The following is a 10,605-nucleotide window of genomic DNA, read 5'->3' as shown; positions in this document are numbered from 1 at the left end:
CACAATTGCAAGGAATCACAAGTGCCTATCGAACAAGAGAACTTTCCTAATACATATATCTTTTATTCTTTTGATGTAGAAAAATAGGCTACGTTACAATACAAGCATTAGCATGCGTGTTTATAATAAAACACCTGATTCAATCCTGAATAAAAACTGTACTTAAAACTTTATCTTTTAACGTTAATTGTTCTTCTGTTCGGTCATCACCATTGGTCACAACGTCGGGTCTCCTTATAACAAACGGATATTTATCCGTTAACCTATCACACGGTAAATGTGAGATGGAATTATCGTGATAAGCTAACTCGGCTTTATGTATGTAACCCGGCGAGCTGCACACATCCATTTTATACGTCATAGCGAGGAATTGTTGACTGTGTTTGGGCGTGGGCAACCACAAGCCTTCAAACGGTCTTTGTTTCAATGGAAATACTATTTCAATAGGAAATCGAAAATTCCTCGACGACGGATCGATATCTTGTATGTAATTATCCGATAGATTAAAGAAACTGATATCAATAAACGGATATCTCCACGGGATATATTTACGGATATTCCTACTTTCGTGACGATTGTAAAACTTCCACCTTATCATTTGAGTAATGTCTAATTCGTGATCAGCGACGCTGTTTAAAACTCTGTATATTTGTCTTTGAGCTCTGTAATCCATGATCACATCGAAATCGTCGTCCCACGGGATGAACCCGTGATGTCTGTAAGAACCCAATAAAGAACCTCCGTATATGAAATATGTGAGATTGAAGACGGTGACGACTTTCTGAAATGTTTTGACCAGTCTGACGTAAGCTTCCGTTTCATCCTCATTTAAAACTTTACGAAATCGTTTCAAATCCACCGAAGGTTCGTTATCGAAATTAGCTAGGCTGTATTTAATCCTATAATTCGGATTAGCGGGTAAATCTAGCACCTCTTGACGGCGGGAGAAGCCGCGATATTGATGACGATGTTGAAGTCTTTTTCTGACCCGTTTACTGAATTCTGGTGTCGATGTGTATTGTTTATAAACCAAGAATAGACTGATTATAACTATCAGACCCAGGGTTAGTTTATGGACACTCGCTTTCCTCGTAACTAGCCCCAACATCTTCATCACTAGGGGGAGCCACTAGTGCGCCTAAAATAGAAAAAGGTCAAGTTACATAAGCGCGCACCTGAATTCCTAGACGGGGACAATATATCATAGATTAAAGCATTGAAATTACACCAGTGAACTATTGATATATACATGATTTATAAAACCATTTGAGATGGAAATAAACGATCAATATAATCTCTGTTCCTTCGAAGTGTATATTTACTTTGTAATTCGTAATATTTCCTCCATCTATAAACGCATCAATTATTTGTATCTCGCAGAAGTTAAGTTAAACTGACAATAAAGTTTGATTATGTCGATAATTGCATGCATACCGCTGTGTTACATTCCTGTGAAATAAACATCATTTCGTTATTCAAATATTACCAGATAACCATTCGTGTTATCAGTTCTTTTATTTGCGCAATTATTAGTATTTTTTCCCATCAGTTTTGTTGAAAGCCCACGTGACGGCCCACGTGACGGTGAGGTGTCGTGAACTGAGAATAAACTGAGTAAAACAACGACGTCCAACATCAGTGGATTCAGTTGTATCACACATCACTATGTGTGATACAACAACTTTATACAGATTTTCATTAACGATATTAGTAATATAAACCCGGAATATAAAATGTTATATAAAAATTTTTGTATCAATTTACGAAAAGCAACATCAATTTCTATTCACAATAAAGTGAAAGTATGAGTTTGATTAGTTATACTCACCACGCACGACCTAGCTCTTGAGTCGATTGAAGAAGTCTGTTATTACTGATAGTAAAAACTAAGAACTAAGAATTTTCTCTCTCTCTCTCTCTCACAGTATCCGATAGACAATTCAATTATAACGAGCTGATGATGAATTAGCCACAACTTGTCGGGGGTTAGAACACTGTCTGCGGTTACCCTCACTCTCTACTCGGACGAGTTGTTTTTTCACTAGTTGTATTGTATTTATAATATCGGAGTTTGTTTGTACACGGGGGTTGTTGGTTGGTTGATGTAGTGCTGGTGGTGCCGAGATTCTCAGTAATTCATTTTCTCTGATGAGTAATGGATTTATCTCCAGGAATATCTCGCTGTGGTTTCTACACCCTCCGCAGTGAGATCACACAGAAAACATTCATATCAGGGATCATCACACACGCACATTAGTTCATAGAATTTATCCGGGGTCGTCCCGGGGTATATGAGTTTCATTTATGGGTTCTAAAAAATGTCTAGAGAAATAAATGCCTTTTCTTTTCTTCTGGACCCAGCCTCCAATTTTTCTAGATCCGCCTGTGATGTATATATCATGGGATATGAAGTCCACGGTTCCCGGTAGCAAGACAAAGTTTATAAGCACTGTGTACATGCTGAATGTGAAGCATCTGCTGCACACATCGACTGGAGCTAGTGCATCAACATGAGGGGGATGAGAGAACCATTCATAGGGGGAGGGGATGAGAGAACCATTCATAGGGGGAGGGGATGAGGGAACCATTCATAGGGGAAGGGTGGGAGGAGGAGGGAATAAAACAAAACGAATTACAAAAATCACAACAATCAATCTTCTCTCATTCGATTTCATATTTATTCTTATCTAAAAAACACGTCTTCAAAACGTATCATCACATCATTCAGCCTTGCTGTTCATGCGATGTAAAAATTCTAACAATGCGTGTAGACAATTAAAAAGAGACAACAATGAGAGGTAGTAATTGTATGAATCAGTAAATAATGACATAATTACTGCATAACACAGAGTAACATAACAAATACAACATAATTGAACCTACACACAGAGAGATAAATGTATCATAACCATATATGGTATGATGAAATCATCTAAATAATAAGACAGTATATAAAAACGATAATCTAACAAAGTTCAGAAAACATGCTGAATATACATTAATCGCTACGGACAATAACACAGTAATTCAATTACCTATCTGAGTTGTGTTTCCATGCGCTAGTTAAACGCGGTTATATTTCAATGCCGTTCATTTCCAGTAAACTTTGATAAACCTTGGTAACAATGGTCGTGGTTTCTGCCAATCCTCCAAAACCTGGTAATAAAATTTCAGCGATTCAATGACTATTGATGTAGAATTCTGGCGTAGAGCGATAGAATGGTAAAATGCCGGTATTCACCTATATCACCACATGCTAGCTTCTTTTTGATACAAGGTATTTCAGTATATCCCCATTGTTTCAGAGTTTCAATGTGTTGATTAGTGATTGGATGATCCCACATTGAAACATTCATAGCAGTTGCGAATAAGACAGGTTTATCAGGTTTATATACACGCAGCACACAAGTCTGAAATACAACATTTCTCATAAGTCTGAGACAGGAAGTGAATACTGCCCAGGATGGCAACTTTCCTCCATTCCCTCAGTAAATGATCTGCTACGCAGATATTAGTGGAAACATTTCTTGGTTGTTACAGTTCATTCATTTTTCATGAAATACATAAATACATGGTCAATAGCAAAAACAAATTTTCCAATTTAATTTTTTCGCCAAAATTCATTAAATTCCCTGAGATTTCTCTGATTTATGAAATTTCTTGAGATTTCTCCAATTTATCAAATTTCTTGAGATTTCTATAATTTATCAAATTCCCCGAGATTTTTCTAATTTTTTCCTATTCACTGAGGTTTCCTGGTGTTGGAGCGCAACGAGTTGCAAGAATTCGGAGTAGGATTATTTAAAGACTTACTAGTAAATTATCAGAGATACCATTAGCTATTTTAGCTAATGTATTCGCATTTAGAGGTGCTATCAGTATGATATCAGCCCACTTTCTCAATTCTATATGTAAAACAGGCTCCTTGTACAAAATACTTCTATCCTGCAAATAATCAGAACTTGTGGTTCAATAACACTAATTCAAGGAATATTGCGGACTGAATCTGGGATGACTCACCCTCCAGTTTGCGGTCCATTCGTCCTCATCAAATACAACCTTCACTGGAAGTGAATTTGGATCGAAGAATTTCAGCGATTTCTCAGTCGGTGCAACTTTAACCTCGATCTATGAAAAATAAATCAGAAATTTTACTAGACGCAGCATGCTGAGTATCCCACCAGGCAGTCGAACCATAATGCTGGCCGCCCTGTGCCGGTGAGGTCTGGCGTGCCCTGTCAGCGTTCGGTACCCAGTGATTTGATTTATACAAAAATTGATTGCTGATTAAAAAGACAGAGGCTGAGAATATAAATCAAACCTGGAGTCGAGTTGATAAAAACTTGTGAAATAAAGCCGGCAGGCTGAATTGAATGACCCGACCCCGGGACCCGGACGGCGGGCGGTGCCTTATCGGGCAGCGGGTTAGTCAGTGACTGAGGGTTATTTCAGTTTATACCTGTTCAACTGGTAATTTCAATAACTCATTCACAATATCAGGTATATTAACCGCTGCTACGCTACCCGTACAACAAACCAATACTCGATATTTATCCAATTTTATCTTTTCAGACATAGTTTATCTTTTCAGACACGGTTTTACTCGATACGTAGTACGACCGGTTATGGCGAATAAGGGAAGGCTCCGGAAATATCTTAATATCCAGGTTACATCGGCTCCACATACAATATTTATGCTGTATTTCTCGTATTTGAGACAAGAAATTGTGATATATCTTTAATCCTGTGAAGTTTAGAGGAGAGGGATCGATAATCATGACGTCACTGGTGGCGTACGCGAGCAGTGATGATGAGGAAAGTACGAGTGAAAATGAGGAGACAAACGAATCTACGTCTTCGACTTCAGTCATCAAGCTGAAACCCTCACCTGCCACAGCTAGCTCTTCAACCAGTGAGTATTTAACTTCATATACTCGGGGCTATCTGAATAGCAGTCGTTGTTACCGGTTCCCTACAACTGTTGTTTGTGGAACGACGGCTACAGTAGCCGAGTAGGTACTAGACTAATAAGGCTGACTATATATAGTAGAGGTTGGGGTGAACAAAAAAGTGGTCAGTCCTCCCTCCCCCTGGTCCCTCGCGGTCCTCCCTCCCCTCACTTGATCAGCCCTGTTATGAGACAATAAATTATTTTATCATTTCAGAATTACCTGATCATCCTACTAGTAACAAAGCAGCTGATCTGATTGGAGGATATGAAGATGATATTGTTGAAGATGAATTTAAAAAGCTTCCGGGTGCAATCACAGCGGAAAATTTACCTAAACCCAAACCTAAACCAGTGGGACCAGCTAACAGACCAGCCGGACCAGCTAACAGACCAGCTGGACCTGCCGTGCGTAAACCGGTGAAGATAGCTGCGATAACAATGACTAATGTAAGTTTACTGGTTTACTGGTTTATCTGTCTGAGGTGACTGCACTGACACCTGGTGGATCCTTACAGCGATCTGATCAATCTATGTCTGTGATGATATTTTACAGTTTGATTCTGATGACTCTGATGATGATGAACCTTCTTCGAAAAAAATGAAAAAGAGTTCAAAGGTACAAAAAATCTTATGCAGATTTGAGGCTGAAATTGGTGAAAATGAGCAGCTCCTGAGCACAGCTCCTACAGGAGTAGGTCTACAGCTCCTACAGGAGTAGGTCTACAGCTCCTACAGGAGTAGACCTACAGCTCCTACAGGAATAGGTTTACAGCTCCTACAGGAGTAGGTCTACAGCTCCTACAGGAGTAGGTCTACAGCTCCTACAGGAGTAGACCTACAGCTCCTACAGGAGTAGGTTTACAGCTCCTACAGGAGTAGGTCTACAGCTCCTACAGGAGTAGACCTACAGCTCCTACAGGAGTAGACCTACAGCTCCTACAGGAGTAGACCTACAGCTCCTACAGTAGTAGACCTACAGCTCCTACAGGAGTAGGTTTACAGCTCCTACAGGAGTTGGTCTACAGCTCCTACAGGATCGAGTAGACCTACAGCTCCTACAGGAGTAGACCTACAGCTCCTACAGGAGTAGACCTACAGCTCCTACAGGAGTAGACCTACAGCTCCTACAGGAGTAGACCTACAGCTCCTACAGGAGTAGGTTTACAGCTCCTACAGGAGTTGGTCTACAGCTCCTACAGGAGTAGACCTACAGCTCCTACAGGAGTAGACCTACAGCTCCTACAGGAGTCCATGCGGTGTATATTTGTAAATGATTGTTATATTTTGTAGGGTTGTGGATTGACTGCTATTTTACCTGCTCCAAAACACACAACAATCAAAGAGACAAAACGTGCTTTAATTCCACACACATTAACGAAAAAACCAGCAGCACCAGCAGCAGCAGCAGCAGCAGCCGTGCGGAAACCTGTGAAAAAACATCCTGCTAAAACATCATCCAATCTGATATCGCTAAAATCCGGTGTCGCTGATGAGAGCGACGAGGAAACCGAGGAGACAATCGATTTCTTCTCTTTAGACAAACGGTCATTTGACCCGCAACAGAGCGCGATAAACTTACCCCCGCCTACTGTCGTCATGACAAACCCTAAACCTAGTTTAAATACGGATTATAATAACATGAACGTTAATCAAACTGCTGCCTCCGTTTCAACTGCAGCTGTTACCGTGGATACGGGATGTTACAGTAACGAGGGAATAAATGATCGATATGAACAACAATCTGATCCGCAACATTCTCTGGAAGATGTAGATCGCTTCATACAAGATGAAGAGGTATTTTATTTTCGAGAGTTGTCAATTTTTGTGTGACGTTTTTTTTAATTCTTCATTGATTTAACTTCCAATTAACTATTTGTTTTTAGTTCATAAAATTTGCGGGTAAGAAATTCAGCAGTAAAGAAGATATAGCTATAATAGATGTTCATGCAGACAGTCAGATGAGTAGAGTGGAGGTGATGAAATCATTGTCTGAAGAAACCGATATGAGATCTCACAGTCAGAGAAATAAAGGAATGCCGAGTGGACAGCATCGCAGAAAACATCAAATCACATACCTAGCTTTCCAGGTACATTTATAACAGGAATCAGTCCCATAGACTAGAACCTGGTCCTGTACCCCGGGACCCGGTCCCATACTCCAGGACCCAGTCCCATAGACTAGGACCTGGTGCTGTACCCCGGGACCCGGTCCCATACTCCAGGACCCAGTCCCATAGACTAGGACCTGGTGCTGTACCCCGGGACCCGGTCCCATACTCCAGGACCCAGTTCCATAGACTATGACCCAGTCCCATACACCAGAATTCGGTCCCATACACCAGAATTTGGTCCCATAAATCTGGATTTGGTCCCTTGCACTGGGATTTAGTCTCATACACCAAGATTTGGTCCCATAGACCTGGAACCGGTGCTCTATAGACTAGAATTCAGTGCTTGGCTAAAATGTGACCCTTTGGTAAAACAATTGGAAATTAACTTATTAAAATGTAACCAACTGAGGTGGAATATGATCCTTAATTCTGTGTGGAAAGTATGAATTTTTGAAATGTTTTCCTGTTCTGTTTGTTTTGTAGGCGAAGGAGAGAGAGATTGAATTGAAGAATCAATGGGCTCAGAACAGAATGAATAAAAGAACGGCTCAAAGTAAATACGGATTCTAAAAATCGATGTGAATTCAACTGTAAATAGATAAATTAAAAAATAAATGTGTATCATAGATTTTGATTGGTTGGTTTTTCATGATTTTATGAAGCTGAAACAAATGTTTTCTATGAGGAGGATGGTTTAATCGGATTCTATATTTTCAAGAAAAGTTTTCGATCTTTGACACTTAGTTTAATTCCAAATACATTTATATCACATTGGTCTAATATCTACTAGGAAAAATACTGAGTCTAGGAGCCGCCGGAAGCGCCCTACTAATGCACCGAAACTACAACTAACCCTCAGCTGAATCGACGATACTTTATTTCCTTTACTTATTTGTTTATTTCTATAATTTAGAACTCAATATCTGTTTTTGAATGAGAACTGTTTGTAGTTACTTTTTGTATCGTCTTGATATCATAGAAAAAGATTTTGCTTATGGTACTCGCGTGCCGGTGCATACCTCTCTTGAGTGAGCCATGTGAATTTTACTTTTACTTCCGGGTTCTCGAAATCTGCAAAAATCATCGAAAAGAAGTTGATTTTCTTCGAGAAAAATGACTGAGGCGAGCAGTTCTAACCGGTGCGCCAGCGGGTTAGATTACTTCGACGTACCAGATATCACTAAAGCTCTCGATGAAGCCGGAAAATCAGGATACGAGTTTATAACCTGTCCGATCGTGAATCCTCGATTCAAATCTGAATTAATCGGCGGGACTCCGGCCGTGAATCGAGCTGAACCTTTAACCAGGTCTGATCTAGTGATCACTAGTCAGGACTGGAGTTCGTTAGTCGTCGGTAAGATTTCACCTTGGATCGATCTCGACAGTAAAAACGAGATTCATCGTAAAAACTCTGAGAAAGCTTTAAAACAGGAATTCCTATTCGCGGGGCACCTGTCATTACCAGCTGTATTGATTAATCTGAGGAGCTATGATTGTATCGGTTTAGCTCGATGTCTATCGGAACATCTGATCAAGGGTCCCAATCAACAATACTGGATTAAAATACCGATTAAACCGGCTAGTACTCAATTAGATCCAGTATTCGACGGTGATATAGACGGCGCCACCGAGACCGACACGTGGGAATGGTGGAATCGTTTTCGTACATTTTGCGACACAAACAAGAAAGTGGGAATCGCGTTGGAATTACAGGAAGATTTACCGTCGGAGAAAGAGATAGAAAGATGGGCGGGTGAACCGGTTAAAGCTGTATTTATACCGACACGTTTATTCCTCGCTAATAAAAAGGGTTACCCCGTGTTACCGAGGTGTCATCAGTCATTGTTGCGCTGGTTATTTAAACTCAATATTCAGATGATCGTTTCCGGGACGACGCAATTTCCCGGTAAAGGAATGAAAGTTTACGGTCAATATCTCGAACACATCTGGCCATCTGGCAGACGAAACCTCAGTTAGACCAGGTGGCGCTGTTCGCTAAGGGTTTCGAGGATTATTTACAAAGTCCGCTGCAACCGTTAATGGACAATCTCGAATCTCAAACTTACGAAGTTTTCGAGAAAGATCCGATAAAATATTCTCAATATCAGAAAGCTGTTTATTTCGCGTTGTTAGATCGAGTACCGTATGAAGAGAAGGAGTTTAACGTACAGGTAGTGATGGTAGTCGGAGCCGGTCGAGGTCCGCTCGTTCAAGCCTCCATCATCGCCGCCGCTAAGGCTCATCGCAAAATACGAATCTTCGCCGTCGAGAAAAATCCAAACGCGATCGTTACCTTGGAGAATCGAAAACTAGAAGAATGGGGTGATCAGGTGACAGTTGTCTCGTCCGATATGAGAATATGGGACGCCCCGGAAAAAGCGGATATAATCGTAAGCGAATTACTGGGATCGTTCGGGGATAACGAACTATCCCCGGAATGTCTCGACGGAGCTCAGAAATTCCTCAAACCGGACGGGATTAGTATCCCGTATAAATACACGTCGTATCTCGCTCCTATTCAATCGTCGCGACTTTTTAACGAGGTTCGATTGTGTAAAGAGAAAGATAAACCGGCGGAGACTCCGTTTGAAACTCCGTTCGTCGTTAGGTTACATAACTGTAGTTTATTGGGTAAACCTCAGTCCGTGTTTACATTTACTCATCCGAATCGGTCGATACCTATCGATAATACTCGCTATAATCAGAATACATTCACCGTCGATCAAAACTGTATCGTCCACGGTATCGCCGGATACTTCGATACGTATCTATATAAAGACGTAATGTTAAGTATCAATCCGGATACTCATTCACCCGGTATGTTCAGCTGGTTTCCGATACTGTTCCCGATACGCGAACCGGTTTACATGAAATCTGGAGAAACGTTGAAGATTCATTTCTGGAGATTAACCGATAATAAGAACGTCTGGTACGAATGGTGTATTAGTGAACCGAGGCCGATGCCTATACATAACCCTAAAGGAAGGTCTTACACTATCGGACTTTAAATGTTTACTTCAAACTATGGTAGACTCGTAATTGTGTCGAACTATAACGTGCCTCAGACTCACTGATCGAGTGACTCTGATTATTGAAATGATTCTAATTTTCCTATCCTTGCCCCAGGTACGCGTGCTTAAACTTAATACTTTAGATAAATGCATTTCACTTTGTTGTACTTCAAAGTTTTATTTTGTATTATGTAAAAGCGGTTGAAGAATCCGTTGAATTCAGATCTGGTGAATCAGGTTCAATCTACAGTGCAGCGTGAATGTTAGTTAGATTCTGATAAACTGGATGAATTTCCTTCATCTTCCCGAGAGATACAAATTAAGCAGTTGCTTCTGGTACAAATTGTGAAGGGAATATTTGTGATTGTGAAATAGTGGGACGAGTTGCTCAAAAGTTGGTCGAAGGAAAGTTAGTTGATATGGTTACAATTAAAAATTCCATATTGTCACTATGGTATTTATCCATACGACATGTTGAACCAACCTTTGAGCTACTGTAACCCCTGGCAATTTTATTTGTGCTTTAAACCCA

General features: G+C 40.5%; 4 protein-coding genes across 6 annotated transcripts; 2 read left to right on the top strand and 2 right to left on the bottom strand.

Annotated features, from left to right (window-relative positions):
• Nucleotides 1-137: 137 nt before the first annotated feature.
• On the bottom strand, nucleotides 138-2,055 carry LOC141906085 (uncharacterized). Of its 3 annotated transcripts, none has more exons than XM_074795275.1 (2): nucleotides 1,829-2,055; nucleotides 138-1,138 (listed from the first exon to the last, which is right to left on the bottom strand). In XM_074795275.1, exon 2 carries the CDS (start codon nucleotides 1,112-1,114, stop codon nucleotides 140-142), a length of 975 nt encoding a protein of 324 aa, XP_074651376.1. In that variant the 5' UTR covers nucleotides 1,115-1,138; nucleotides 1,829-2,055; the 3' UTR covers nucleotides 138-139. The 3 variants fall into 3 exon arrangements, 2 of the variants coding, with proteins under 2 accessions (XP_074651376.1, XP_074651377.1); XM_074795276.1 differs by lacking the exon at nucleotides 1,829-2,055 and adding an exon at nucleotides 1,323-1,705; XR_012619299.1 differs by lacking the exon at nucleotides 138-1,138 and adding an exon at nucleotides 1,415-1,449.
• A 638-nt stretch (nucleotides 2,056-2,693) lies between these two features.
• Nucleotides 2,694-4,610, bottom strand: LOC141905859 (phosphopantothenoylcysteine decarboxylase-like). The gene is made up of 5 exons (XM_074794926.1): nucleotides 4,460-4,610; nucleotides 4,021-4,128; nucleotides 3,814-3,945; nucleotides 3,242-3,410; nucleotides 2,694-3,156 (listed from the first exon to the last, which is right to left on the bottom strand). Exons 1-5 carry the CDS (start codon nucleotides 4,574-4,576, stop codon nucleotides 3,074-3,076), a joined length of 609 nt encoding a protein of 202 aa, XP_074651027.1. The 5' UTR covers nucleotides 4,577-4,610; the 3' UTR covers nucleotides 2,694-3,073.
• Nucleotides 4,611-4,678: 68 nt separating this feature from the next.
• Nucleotides 4,679-7,684, top strand: LOC141905854 (proline-rich protein PRCC-like). The gene is made up of 6 exons (XM_074794918.1): nucleotides 4,679-4,912; nucleotides 5,166-5,398; nucleotides 5,505-5,567; nucleotides 6,242-6,745; nucleotides 6,835-7,038; nucleotides 7,546-7,684. The coding sequence occupies exons 1-6, from the start codon at nucleotides 4,777-4,779 to the stop codon at nucleotides 7,630-7,632; spliced, it is 1,227 nt and encodes a 408-aa protein (XP_074651019.1). The 5' UTR covers nucleotides 4,679-4,776; the 3' UTR covers nucleotides 7,633-7,684.
• A 442-nt stretch (nucleotides 7,685-8,126) lies between these two features.
• LOC141905183 (protein arginine N-methyltransferase 5-like) lies at nucleotides 8,127-10,605 on the top strand. The gene is given in 2 exon segments (XM_074793969.1): nucleotides 8,127-9,012; nucleotides 9,015-10,605. Coding segments are annotated over 2 exon segments (1,893 nt in total). The 5' UTR covers nucleotides 8,127-8,175; the 3' UTR covers nucleotides 10,071-10,605.

The sequence above is a fragment of the Tubulanus polymorphus genome, chromosome 5 (assembly GCF_964204645.1).
Source record: "Tubulanus polymorphus chromosome 5, tnTubPoly1.2, whole genome shotgun sequence".
Classification (NCBI taxonomy): domain Eukaryota; kingdom Metazoa; phylum Nemertea; class Palaeonemertea; order Tubulaniformes; family Tubulanidae; genus Tubulanus; species Tubulanus polymorphus.
Note: the sequence above shows the minus strand (reverse complement) of the source record. Positions and strands in the feature narration are given on the sequence as shown.